The following is a 14,878-nucleotide window of genomic DNA, read 5'->3' on the forward strand; positions in this document are numbered from 1 at the left end:
CAAAAACCCTGATAGGGTTACGGAAGGATAAAAAGGGGTTAATAATGTCCTAAAGAATTAGCCTTGCCAAATAACAGATGTTGTTAGCATCAATTCAATTTTCTCTTTTAGAAAAAAAATACTTAGAGGAACAGAAACAAGATGTTTAATGAGAAATAATGAAATCTAGCCTACTATAGATTTCCTACATCTCCCTACCAGAATAACCCAACTCCCTAGTGACTTTTCCATTTACAATAGTTCCAGTTGCCTTCATGCTTCTCACCCTCTTCCTTTCCCTTGCATAGCTTCTTTTTTTTCGGGATCTAGTCCCTAGTTGTATGGCTGAATAAGAGGCAGTATATACCACAGTTGATTGAAGTTATACATATATTGAAACACATACATAAGAAATTAGTAAATAGTATTAATAGATAACCTGCTTCTGCTTCTCAGAATGAATGAGAAGTATGTTCTCTGCTTCAGCTAGAAAACAATGTAGGATGCCAAAAATGAGTTCTAAAAACTCAAGATTTTGAGATTTCTATTTGTATCCAGTTTGGTTGAAATGGGCCAGAGTATTAAAAATAATTAAGGTAGGACAGACAGAAATTCTGACCGCATAAGACCTGTTTCCCTAGAAAACTAGAATGATAAACGATGAAATAAAAAATAGAGGCAGTTTTGTCCAAAATTCAGAATATAAAACGAGGAGTCAAAGCACCTCCCTGTTCCTCAGTAGGGCTCATTTTATAATTTGCTTCAGATAACCTTGTTCTTAGATTGTTCTTTTGTACATCAGCACATATATATGATAAGGATTCTGGAACTGGAACCTCCCCCATGGTTCCTGATGCAGAACATAATGCCAAAAAAATTTCAGTTCTTCTGTTATTGCCTTAACTTTTCCGTGAATCCTTGTATGCTTTCGCTGTGTGTTTGCACATTTGCATATTCTAAAATTCTGGCCAGATTCTGTCTTCTAATACATATGGAAAAGATTATTCTGTTGTTATGCTTTTTATACGTTGTTCCTCAGACTTTTTTTTGCCTGCTTATGATTTTACATTTAGCCTAACAGAATTTGCAATCCTTCCTACTTTCTTCATTTGGACAAAGCTTCAACTTTTTAAAGAATATCTTCTCATTTTTAACAGTTTTCCTTACCCTCTTTTGTTAGGTTTCTTTCTATTTTATTTTTCCATTCTTTTTGATAGGTGTTATGCATTTGCTCCAAAACTCTGGTACTATGTTGTTAAATAATCTGCATGCTGCTTGCAAAGGATTACTTATTTCCTGCTGCTTTATTTTTATTCTTAGCAAACATCTTCACCTGTGTTTATGTAGCTCCTGTTCAAATTCAACACAAAAGTAGCAGATTTCATAGCTTTTCTCTATTCCTGCACTGAACCTTTATTTCTCGTAGATGCTGAACCTAATGTTATTATGGTCTTTGGGCCATAAGGGAGTCTTTTGGCAATGACAGTTTGAACTAGGTTTGCCTATTGCTTAGGATGACGTCAAGAGTTGTTTCTATTTTTGTGACTTCCCTGAAGGATTCACTAACAGCATCTAAAAATTTAATCTCAGAAGCTCATCTAGCCTCGGGTTAACTGAACTCTCCTGTTACTACTAAGCTTCCCATTTCTGCAATCTATTTTGTCTCCCTCCTCGTGTAACAGTCTCTGTCACTGTCTTATTTGGATAATCAATAATATAGTCATAATATTCTGTTTCTCCTGCTTAGGTCTTGAATTTTGGTCCACAGGCATTTGATTATGCTGGCACAATTAAATTCTTAATCTGATTTGACTGTAAGTTTTCTTTAATACATAGTTTCATTCCTGCACCAGCACGATTTAGTCTATGTTTTACTGACCTACCTCCTTTCACTAAGTTTGTTCAAAGTAAAGCATACTACCTCCCCCATCATATATGTCTGGCTTCTTGTTTAACAAGCATGCACGTTAGTGTTTGTTTGTTTGTTTGTCTGTGTCCTGTTTAACCAGGACTCTGCTTGTTCACACTATTCTCCACTGCTTCCTATGATTTTTGCCAGGTTCTCCCCTCAACCAATTTCAAGACTACATCTCAAACCACAATAAATGTGTACTTCTATTCGTTGTTATTCCCTGCAAAACAGACCCTGTATAACCTGGCCAGCAAACTGTTCCCAGGTCATCACAAAATACCTGAAAACCTAGAGTAGTCAACACCAACCTCAGCAATGGAGCCAGTCAGATCAGAGAACTCATCTCTCCTTGCTCACAAAGGTAAATCACATTTGTTCCTGGTTGTGGATGGACATCTGCCACCATGCTGGATTTTCTGGATATTTCAGAAGTTTAAAACAATTTAACCTGAATAATCCTAAAGTCTGTGAAGATTGCTTCATGATACAAAACTGACTCCCTATTAAAGCCACTGTAGTAGACAATAGTTCCTTTAACTAAAGTTCTGGAGTTCCTAAAAGGCCTCCTACTATCAAGACACACAGAATTTTCATCAGAATAGAAGGCTGTATCTATGGTATCTTACTACTTTGCAAAGTCCTGTAGATTTTGAAATATAATAAAATGATATGCACTAAATAAGCAGCAAGTATGTATATGTGCTTCTATATATTTGAATATACTTTCAATTTTTCCAAGATAACATCATTCTAATTCACACTGGTAACAAAATCCTAATTATATTCACAAACAGATTAAAATCTTTTATAAAGATTATACAGGGTTGTCACCTAATTTCTTGACATTAGTAACTGAGCTGTGGACTTGGATTATTATTTGTTGCTGCCAAGGAATATAATAACTGAAGAACAAGAAGAATTTTTTCCCAACTTCTATGTTCCCCTAACTTCCCACACCTAATATTGAAAGTATAAAACAATATAAAAGATGAAAAGGCCCAAGTTTTTACAATCTACTGGTCTGGAGCACAGTTAACATCCAAGTACAATATTTTCCAAGCCCATTAAATTCTAAATCCTGCTACTGCTCTGGGGGAAATTGATGATCGCTGAACACCAACAATATTAATCACTTGACTTCAAAACATGCAGTATCTAAAATTCATACCCTCTTCACCATCTTTATGCCTACATGTGAGGTATGATGTGATTGTTTACTTTCTTCTAAATGAAGGACATCAGCACATGCAGAGGGAAATTCACTACCAGAAGCAGCTGACTATGAGAAGCTTCTGGTCCCGAACAGTCTGGATTTAAAATGTGAAAAACAAAGGAATGGGCCTGCACAACAGATTTGCTGTGCTATGCACATACATGAAAATAATATAATACACATTTTCTAAAGTCAGTCCTCAGGAAAAAGAACATCACATAGCTGAGGGCAGGAGAACAAATTACTTAATTATAGTCTTGTTAATTAAGTGAATCAGTGACTCCTTACTGACCTTTTTCACTAGATGACTCCATATTAAAGTTCATTTTAAGTGTTTATGGAACAGTTTGTCAGCATTAAAAAGTTAGTTTGAAGAATTTATTAACCTTCCAATATAATATTCCAAAAGAAAGAGTAAATAGTTGATATAATTATTTCAAATAGAACTTCAAAGTCCTTTAAATTACACTAAACTGTTTAAAAGATTAGAGTTATTACTTTTCAATATATAATTAATATAAGGAACAATTTTTTAGCTCCTTACACTGAAATAACACACATACTCCAAATTACTAGTGACAGTGTTTACTAGTGTTTAGACATAAGCAGAGGAGAATGCTGCTGTGTATTGATATTCACTAACTTACATAAGGAATAAATATTGCTTTTGGCATTACAGTACATGTAATGCCTTACATATACATGGAATAAATCAGCAGATAAAGACCAATAGAAGGAAGAATAGAATTTGCTACCAAGTTTACTATTCAGATATACTACCTAGTACTACATGACCCTAGTCCTTAACTAAGTCTCTCAAGTGCTACTCAATATTATGTGGTTTCCAAGGTTCTCCACAAAAATTACAGACGCTCACCAATGATACACAAATCTGGGTCGAAAGGGACTTCTGGAGATCATCTGGTCCAACCTTATGTTGAAAGTAGGGCATAAGATTAGGCTATGCAGGGGCCTCTCAGACTGAGCCTTGAATCTTTCCAGCCAGGGAAATTCCACCACTTCTCTGGGTAACTAATTCTGACATTTAATTATTCTCAGTGGTGAAGACGTTTTTTCCTATTTGAGACAGATTTTCCCCCGAAACAACTTATGCCCACTGTCTCTCATCACCATACAGCTCTGTCCTATGCTGTGGCCTTTCTTACAACAGTAGGATTTTGTGTATCATTACCAAAACACAAGACAAAACACATAGTTAAGGGTATCTGTAATCTTAATTCTTCTATGATTCTATGAGTAAAAGGTGATCTCCCCTTATCAAATATATTTTAAGAAAATGTGTATGCTATATGAAAGATTTTGGGGAAAAAATCAGTAGATACATCAGCAGATACATTTTAAAACTTTAGAAATCATCTTAGATTATTAAATCCTTCAGGACTTATGGCTTTATGCTTTTCAAACTTTTGAGGGAAATATTGTAACACAACAAATCAGTAATTATAAACCTGATTAAACAAAATAGTTCTGTGAAAAGTGGAACTAATGACACCTGATTTCCTACAGATTTGTGTCTTATGATTGACTGACTTTAGAGTCTAAGATGAAATCTTTGTCTGAAGCTTTTCTGCAGTTGGGCATTTATAAGGTCTTTCTTCCACGCGGACTCTCTGGTGTCCACTAAAGTTCATTAACTCACATAACAGCCCTTTCCTCTGTTGGGACACTTATAGCATCTCTCTCTCCTGCTCAGTTCCCCTATTTTAAGAATTTTGCAGAAATCCAATTATTTATAAAATCTCAGTTCTTTGTGATATTTCATTGAAACCTGTCTGTACATTCCAAAAGTATCAGTGAGAAGACACAAACCATATTAAATGCTTTATTTTTGTTAGAAGTCAGTTAAAAATCCACAGAAATATTACTAAAACTGGAACATGAATAATTCTACAAACATTGCCAAATTAGTGAATATAGGGATTGCTAAGAATGCACATATCATTTAAATGCTATTAATAATATTTATTTTATTGTTTTAATTAAAAGAGGAAGGGTCACTGTGTAGCTATCCCATAAACAGTACATGCTGCAAGTTAACTTGAAGAATATTTATTAAATCAAGAAATAACTTTGTTGTGTGAAAAGCAATTTCTGTCATCAGGTATCTCTCTAAACTAGCTATTAGTTTGCTAACATGTATTATTGCAGTATTTTCTTTTCAACTATGCTGCAGTTCTGGTGGTGATTAGCATTCTCAGAATGCAGCAAAAATTGTAAGAAAAAAGAACAGTATCTAAAATCTTAAAAAAACACTGGCCAATAATTTGATAGGAAGGCTATTCTAATATGTTATAGACTGGCTCATTTTGATTTTTGTCACAGTTTTCATCTGGCATAAAGGGATCCTAGGTTTTGCAAACACGTTTTTGCTACTGTAAGAGTTGTTGCTATTGATATTATTCTCTATTGATTAAAGTAAAATAAAAAAATCCAAATCTGCATTTGAGGCTAGCAGCATACATCACAGATTACACTTCAAATAAAAAGTACAACTTATTTTGCTTAAAATCATCTTTTTTCTTAACACTGGAGGAAAATTCCAGTTTTAATAAAAAACATGCTCTGAAGAAGATTAAGGAACATTTTCCCCTTTAGGGTAGAGGTTCAGTTCTGGAAGAAAATGAACAAGAATTTTCCTCTTCTAATGGCTGCTTAACAGTTGATTTGAAATCAGTTTGGGGGAATCTGTCTTTTTCCCAGTTTCTATCATCCAATACTGTTAAAAAATAATCAGCATCTGCATAGGTAGTCCCTCTAAAGAGATCAGTAGACTGAATAAATAAGCTACTTTTACTAAAAGCAATTGCTTCATAGTTGTGGCATTTTGGCAAGCAAGACAAAAGATCTGCTGCTATCCTAGATGTTATTCATAATAATAATTTTTAAAAAATCAATCTTTGATGTTGTGAATTTGGTCTATTTTATAGTGCTACCTTCTCATTCTGTTAATTATATCTTACAGTTTTATCCTATTTGAAAGAAACTGTCTTTAAAAGAGAGCCCTGAGGATATGATATACTAAGCACTTATGGTGGCATTAGAACATTTTAATAAGTTATAGCACTGTAGTCGTAATATGGTAACTGACCACGCGCATACTCCTACTCCATGGTAACGCAAAATGAAGTGGATTCACATAAACCACCACTGAGAATGGTTTATGCTAAAGTAATTTACTTTGCACTTCAAGGACCAATGAAAGGCAGCCAGTGTGAATGGCACAAGTCGTAAGTAAGAGGCATGAGGCTGTGACTCATTAAAATTTGGCAATATAATTACTAATGCTTGTTTTGCCAGCTCCTCAAAAATAGAAAAAAATAAATAAATATTCTTTATGTCAGGAGTTTAGCTTTTAAAAAATTATTTAAAGATTTGTTTTATGCAGTCATGTTTTCCCAAATTAGAAAATGCTGAATTATTTAGAAGGAATGAATGTGTAAACATGTAGGACTTCACACAACATCCACATGCTAGGTCTCAAACCTGCAAAAATTCATGTGTACTTAATCCAAGTACACCAGCAGTTCTTTTTATCCTCAGTTAAACCAATACACACAGAAGTAACTTTTCTGGAAGACTGGGATAATATATGCAGGTTATGTCTGCTAAAAATTCAAATTTTTGTTAAGATGGTCTGGTGTCAGATTTACTTATAATGAAAGCTCCATGCACTGAAAAGTGCACTGATTCACTGCTCCAAAAGGAATTGTATGCCCGAATCATGGTAGATTTACCTGGAGATGGTTTTTATTATACCAGCATTAACGCTAATGAGTAATTTGAACTTATAGTCGCAAAATAGTAGTTAAACAATCGGTTTACAAATTTGGAAATAAGAGTTATAGAAAGGAAAACCAAGCCAAACAAACAATCAATAATTACCCATAAGATATAGCTATCTTTAGGTGTTTATTCAGGATTTTCTACTAAAGATTTTCAACCATGCACGTTTTCTCCCAGAACATCACCTCACTTACCTGAGCTTGATACAGTCTTAATTGTGACCTGTGTCCCTATATGACCTGTGTAATGAAGCATCAAACAGGTACTGCCTTGAAAAACATCAACTTGTGTTAGGGTAAAGCTTCTCAGTATAAAAATTGTTTAATTTCTTTGTAATGCAAATGGAGTATGAGTGTCACATTCTAGTATTTTTACTAGTCCATTTTCTAGTGTTTTAATATCCAATTGTGGCTTTGGCAGATCCCTTTAATTCATTACAAAACAACACATTGTATAAAACAATTATTAAAAAAAACTTATTAACACCACAATTACCTTATGATAGTATTTCACAGAGCTCTAATCTGATATAGAAATACGATCAGTTATAAAATTGGGAGAGATTTCCACATCCTATTATTTAGGAGGAATTCTGTGGAAGAGTCACACAGATCAAACATTAAAATCCAGGAAAAATTCTTAACAAAAATAAATGAACTGCTTTGTAGGAAGTAATTCTCCCAAGAGGAACATTCCCTTTTCCTTTATTATTAGTTAGTTACAAAGTGGCATTGTTATGCATAAATACACACTACTACCATGCAAATATTATAAATATGAGGCTTTATTCTTTAGACTATGTATGACTACGAATAACAGATGCACGATCAGGCCTACTGACCTGTTTTAAAATCTGTATCAAACACAGCCTTGGGCTTGTAGACAAACACTATACTTTCCAGACCTATTTTACCTAAGGAGGAATTGTTTTGCTCTTCTTATTGCCTTGAACATCATTAGTACTCTTTTAGATTAATGACAAGGGTCTTTTCTTTTTCAGCTCTTCTCATTTCTTATCTCATAAGGGTGAAATGGAGTAGGTACTACGACAACTGCTGAATTCTTCACCTCATGAATGACATCTAAGGACAGGTAGGAGAATCTATTGGATGATTTTTCATCCTGTCTTCCTGAAGTGAGATATTGGATTATGGAAAAATAGTCTAAGTCCAGGCCACAACAGGAGACAGTAAATAAATATGCTAGCCCAGGTCAGCTATACATTTTTAGATGACATTGACTTTCTCCGGATTCCTGAGGAATTCTGATAGTCAGTCCGGTTGCCTTCTTCTTTCACCAATTTTAGGGCAGCAGTGTATTATCTGTGTGCATGGGACCAGCTTTTAACCAATCACTTGAAAAAGAGAAATGTATCTACACACATATGCAAGCACAGGCAAAAATGGATCTTTTCTATTAGAGATGGTTCTCAAGAGATAAGAAAACAGACTCGTGTAGGTGATTAAGTGTGATAATATGAAAGGCTGCAAGACAGTTGCTTAAGAAACAAGAACAACAAAGGAATAAACTACTGCAGGCATCACCAGAGCTGGAATGACATTGTACTGTGTACTATGTTTCCATGGCAACTAGCCATAGGAAAATGAATGTTTCATATTCACTGTGCTCTGCAGTACATGTCTATAAATCAAACTTGCATAAAAGAGCATGAGATTTCTTCAGTAGGAGTAGCTCTCCAAAACAGATTATTTTCTTGTTACTAGATAATTATATAAAAAAAATGAGATAATAGGTCATTTTTAGTAAGGAAAGAACTAATATATACGAAAGTACTAAAATACCTCTAGTGCGTGATCCTATCAATCTAAGAATATAGCAGCATAAAATGCAGATCATGAATGTCTTCTTTTCTTCCTTAAATCAGATGTAGGCTTGCTGGCTTTAAAAACTGTATGAGATTTATCTGTCCACTTTTGTTTTTAGACATTTTTCATCATTTGTTAGTTCATTCACATGTGATTGGTTTTCAGCTTATTTCTGATTATTAGAGCCTAAGGATTTAACATACGAATATCTATTTTTTCTGTACAAATGATACAGCTAAGACAAAAATTCTCTTAGCAGTAGTAATTAATAATATTGTGCAATTCCATTTAGATGACACATTTATATTCACAACAGAAGAAAATACTACTTTATATTTTTCCTCAAGAATTTGAATCTCACTTTAAAAAAATACGTTCATTTGCAGAGAACAAGAAATTACAAATCATTATTGCAAAGGATATGTGACATTTCGTATCTATGTTCCCAAATGCAGAACAACAGCCTTATTTTAAAGAAATTATTTTGTATGTTACCTATTTAAAAAGCCACACTAATAGAGAACGTATCATCAAACCATCTACCATACTAAGCACTTCTGCAATTCCTGTCAGGCACGATGCAAGTTTTTATGGCACAGTGGCATTTTAATCAGATGCACATCAGACACATGATACGCATTTGAGCACTTTGTTCAGTATAACTGCAATATTAGCTCAAAACCACCAAAAAGCTATAATATTATATATATATTATAGATATAAAACCAATCAAGATTATGGTCAGTGAATACAATCAAATCTAAACTGAAAACACTTGCATTTGGAAAACTTTATCAACAGCTAACTACACAGGATATTACCAATATCTGTAAGAAAATAATTCATCAGAAGCAAGAGCATCTACATTAAATATTATTTTAACTGTATGAGATGAAAATGTATTTGCACTGGTTCTATTTTCATGGCATAAAATAAAGAAAAAGATTACCCTCTTACTATACTAAGAAACACTGCTAAATTAGGTATCTTTTTTCTTTCATAAAACAGAGCATTTTACACCACCATATACCAAAGTCTCTATTATTAATTCAAATTAATTCAATATATCTTTATACATTTGTAAAAGAATATTAAAGTGAAGCAGAGATAGTACCTGTATGTTTTGTAGCCCTGTATTCCAGTAAACACAGTATAGCCATTGTTTGTAACAGACCACAAGCTTTGTACTGAGTTTGCAAGGCCTGAGGCTTGTCCGATTTGGTTTGTCTGAGCTTGCTTCACCTGTCCGGAGCTTTTTACTTGGTTTAGCTGTAACAGCAGTTCTTTGAAAGACTAGGTGGCTATACCTAATTTGTTTTGCTCATTTTTATACAATGTAACCAGTTTCATATAGATAGGAGTAATAAAAATTTGCTCTATGCAAAATGAAGTATTTATGACTTTAAGATAACGACTTACGGTAGAGAAATAGAGGCCTAGTGTGATAGCAGAGGCCTTGAGAAGTGGAGAGAGAGTGCATACAGGGTAGAGGAGTATAAGCATGGGATGGTAAGATACAGGCACAGAAGGTTAAAAAAAAAAATCCTTACTCTTTATCCGGCTTCTTGCTATATTATAGTAAACATTTTAAGTCTACCTTAGCTTTAATAAAATATATGAACAGTAAATAAAATAATTTAATTTTAAAGTCCCAAGTTTAATAAAATCGATGCAAAGTGTATGGATGCTTCATTAAGAGCACTTTGCACAACTGTAGTAATTACATATCCAAAACCTGTACTATTCTAACCTTGGCATAGGATTCTTGGATTTTGCTTGTATATGTATTATATGAGATATTCAGAGTGCAAGGGTTGTAAGTGGATTTGAATATTTTATCCTGAATTTAGAGTAGACCTTACTTTCATACAAATTATGAGCAGATGAAAATAGGTAACTCATGGGGTCAGATGGAACAGATGACTTTGAAAAGTGATTCATTCAAAAGCATTTTAGATTTTGTCATGCATTAGTATCTCAAAGTGCAATTATGTAAGTTTTAAATATTTAGGGTGAATCTACTGAAAGATAAAAACAATTCACCAGGGTCCTTCATTCTTAATGCCTATCAGTTACCGATGTTTTGCCTTCCTTAAGATTTGCATAGTGTGAATATCTTTGTTTTCATTTTTATGTCAAAAAATATGTTGAGAACTATGCTCAGTAGCAGAAAATAATTCCTACTCTGTATGCTAGAGAAGTTAGAATCAAGTACGTGCATTTAACTTTCCCCCCCTTCTTTCTCTTTCCTTTCCCTTAAACTAGTGTAGCACTAACCAAAGGTTTAGCTTCTTCTGTAACATTTTACTTTTTAAAAAAGTATAATAAAATAATGTACCCAGCAATCCAATACAAAGCTATAAAAAATTAAAGAGTCCACCAGTACAGTGGTTTGGAGATAGCATCTCCATTAAACTGAAAATTTTATAAACACAAGAAGTTATTCATCTGACAATTTCATAAAGCTCTGAAATATAACTACTAAGCTTTTGCTTGCCTCCATGATGTGTCACTATTTTTTAATCTAAGATTTGGAATGCTTTTTTGAATTGAGTTTCCCAATTTTCCCTGCTAATTGTACTATGGCTCACATCACAGAGTGATCTCTGAATATGTAAACTGCATTCCTTTCAGAAGAAATTAAACTGAAAGATGTGCTCCAGGCATGCACTCAAAGCACTCCAACTCCTACTGGGCATTCAGTCGATCGACCAGATTTGAATTAGTCCAAGTAATCCCTTCACTTAATGTTGAATAGACATTGGGTCCTCAGCATAAACTTTCTGCTCTATAGACTTGACCGTTACATGTTGTATCAATTGCTAATATAGACATAGGTTTTGAGAACTCTTTTACAACATGAAGCTAAGGCTAAGTATATTTGATAATTCTTAAAATAAGAAAAACAGTAAAGCAATGTATCAAGAACACAAAATAAAATACCACGAACAGTAACTGCATATGCTATTCTGCTTACATTTTCATTTCTGGACAGTGTACCCCAAAGTGATAGTAAAATCACTTGGAAATCTTAAGAAAAACGAATCTCACAACTTTTCAAACCTGTGGAGGGCATGAACACTAACATTTCCCTCCTTTTCTGGACTAATGTGAGCTGTAGAATTTTCTTCATTTTCTAATATAGTTTGCACTGTAAACTCTGTCTATGTTTATCAAAATCCTTATGCTTCACTTTAGTCTGGTAACATGATTATCAAGTATCACTTTCATAGACTTTGCTGCAACAAGCTCCCTTGTTTCCAGAAGTCTTAAAACAATCTTTTTAAAATAATTACTTTCTTCAAAATGTATTATATCTTCAGCACAAAAAGGCAAGAGGATCATCTAAGGTTAGTCAGACTACACTTAGATTTTTTTAAAAGATGCATATACGTATTCTTGTTCTGCTATAATGCTTAAATACGCACTGTACCGTGGCATATACCAGAAAGAATGCCTCCCCAGAACCCCTCAATAATCCAAGCACCCAAAATCAACACATTATTACAGGTCATCTTCACCTAATCGGTAGTATATTCATGAAGTGCAGACCAGATACTGCTTGTAATCTCAATTTCATATTATATGATGCCTCTTTTGTTGTTATTACTGTGTAACATGAAGGGGCTTACTAAAACATAGCCTATAAAATTAGAAAATTATTCAGCCCTCAGTAAACAAGCAATCTTCTGGCCTTGGAGCTGAACACATAGATTGTTTATATCAGTTCAAATGGAGGTTAACGTCCCTCACACAACCATATGCTTGCAAATTGCTTGAAAACTAACATCTTTTAAAGATAGTGCTCAACAAGCTATCTGATGTCACGCCTGCAATAGTGAGGGAATTCTTTCAATGACCAAGTTGCTTTCAGACAAGTCATTTACATCACCAAAATAAAGTTTAACAGTGAACTGAAACAGTGTCCACTTGCAACTGCAGAGTAAGATCATATTTTTTACAACCTACAAATTACTCTTTCAAATTTTGCCCTTTCAATCCTGAGCCAAATTTAGTTTATAGGAAATCCCACCACTAATGTTTATGACAATACACACTACAGTTGTAACTCCAAATTTTTCAAGAGGTAGCTCTTAAATGCTGATTTTCTTCCTGATTTTTACATCAGGAAGATGTGAAAGTAAATAATTTTAGGTTTCTCGAGAAACAGTAAAGGCTACAAGCTATTTTCTATATTTGGTAAAATTTACTGGACTTTGCAATATATATTCAAGATGCTGGTGATATTCCTTTTATTGGATTTTACGTAAAGCATGTAAGGACACTGATATAGTAATGTGCTGAAGCTTGTATCTTTCGTTGCATGATAGAATCTAATCATTTCAATTAACTGAAATATACACAACAATAAGACTACTATCTAAAAGTAAGGGATTTTCTGTCAATCTTACCTGAAGGCTTCAACTACAATTCTTTCAGATAATTTTGGAGAAATTAAATTGAAGGCTTTCTTGAAGTCTTCCGAAGTCAAAAATCCCCTGCCTTTTAAATCAAATCAGAAAAGAGAAAAATAATATGCTTCTTTAAAAAAAGACTACTTAATACAATTATGTTTATTTGCTATCTAGTCAATTCACATTTTTTATATGCTTATACACTGTTTAAAGTTACCGTATTTGCAAAATATTTTAGGAAATAACTATGTTAAGAGGGGAAGTGGATGAAGGATCTATGAAGGATTTTATACTAGCAATTCCTTTGTGCTACTGTGAACTCTGTTCAAAAATACTTTGCCTACAACACCTATAAATCTCATATTTAAAAGCTTTAGTTTAAAAAATGGTGATTTTGAATATAAAATTTCATATATGTGAAACTTTCAAAATATACTCTAAAATATGCAAAATTATAAATATCTTAAAAAATCTTTAAAATATCTAAATTATACGTTATATCAGAATGATATCAACAAAAGGTGATCACCTTGTCTATCAATTCATTTCCAGATCCAACTGAAAAATAAAGCACCTCAAAAAGGGCTATCACATCCTGTGTGCAACAAACAGCAAGAGAAACAAAAGCACTTACAGCACTTGAAATGGTTAAGTTCCTTGAAATAACTCACTTAAAAGGTAACACTTAAAAAGTTACTTTTAGTACATGGCAAAAAACTGCAATGGATGCTTATCTGATCATCCCAATATCTGATCTGCTCTGTGTTGCATTTCCACTTTCTGTGGGCCATAGACCTATTTCATGTTGGGGAAAAACATGAAAAGGATCACCTGAATGCTATATGACTGTTAGCTCAGAGGCTCTTGATGAAGTTCTCCTTCCTTCATTTTAGTGGAGAGAGAGATCCTTTTCACTGTCCAGCAGGAATGGAAAAAAAATCAAAACATTTCTCACCGAGAACTAAAGAAAATTCTTGTTGCTTTTGTTTCCCTTCCTTGGTCTATCGTGATGGATAAAAAGATCTGTAGCTGTCACAAGGGACAGAAATCTGCAGAGTATGTAGCCAAATTAATGAATGGAGATAGCTGAGAATGAGTAACAGAAATAATGAGAGACAATAACAGCAAATAGGTATGGAGAATGGCTAGAAATTTTTAATAGATAGAGGATCTCAGAGCACATCAGACAACTCAAAATTACTGTCTAGAACCCTGCAGCTTACTGATCCTGACTGTTAATATAAATATCATCAAGGTATTTGTTACTCTCCTACTTTGTTACTTCCTTTTGCAGCATCTGGGACACTAACCTCATTTTAGTTCCTTTAAGTAGTCTATTTGGCTTATTTGTTTTAGAGTTAAATTAATACCCAAAATGTTGAGCAGAGGGGAAAAAAGTTACCTTGCATGTCAAAAGCTGTAAATATGTGCCTTGCTTCACTATTGAATAGCTGCACAGTCTTCTTTGTGCTCACGAGATTTAAAAACTTTTTAAGTAATATACCTAGAAAATGGAAAATATAAATAAATCTCCCAGCAAACTAAAAGCTCATTTATTTTTTCTCCTTCAAATATGCATGAGTGTGGTCAAATAACTATGAATAGTTTTAATTTTATAAACAAACACCATTTGGTTCTTCTAAAATCAAAGTAAAATGTAAAAATTAAGAAAGAAAAGCCTGTTCCTAAAACTTCAGAACTCCCCATGAGATGTGCAAAAATCTTGATA

The 14,878-nt window shown here is 33.6% G+C and overlaps 1 protein-coding gene across 1 annotated transcript in view; it reads right to left on the reverse strand.

Moving 5' to 3' along the window:
* Nucleotides 1-14,878, reverse strand: part of EFCAB11 (EF-hand calcium binding domain 11) — a 69,482-nt gene that overhangs the window by 47,800 nt on the left and 6,804 nt on the right. The window contains exons 4-5 of the mRNA XM_062577691.1: nt 14,552-14,653; nt 13,147-13,237 (exon numbers count right to left, since the gene is read on the reverse strand). Coding sequence (XP_062433675.1) covers nt 13,147-13,237; nt 14,552-14,653 — 193 coding nt within the window. The remainder of the gene's footprint in view (nt 1-13,146; nt 13,238-14,551; nt 14,654-14,878) is intronic.

This window comes from Rhea pennata, chromosome 5 (genome assembly GCF_028389875.1).
Source record: "Rhea pennata isolate bPtePen1 chromosome 5, bPtePen1.pri, whole genome shotgun sequence".
NCBI lineage: Eukaryota > Metazoa > Chordata > Aves > Rheiformes > Rheidae > Rhea > Rhea pennata.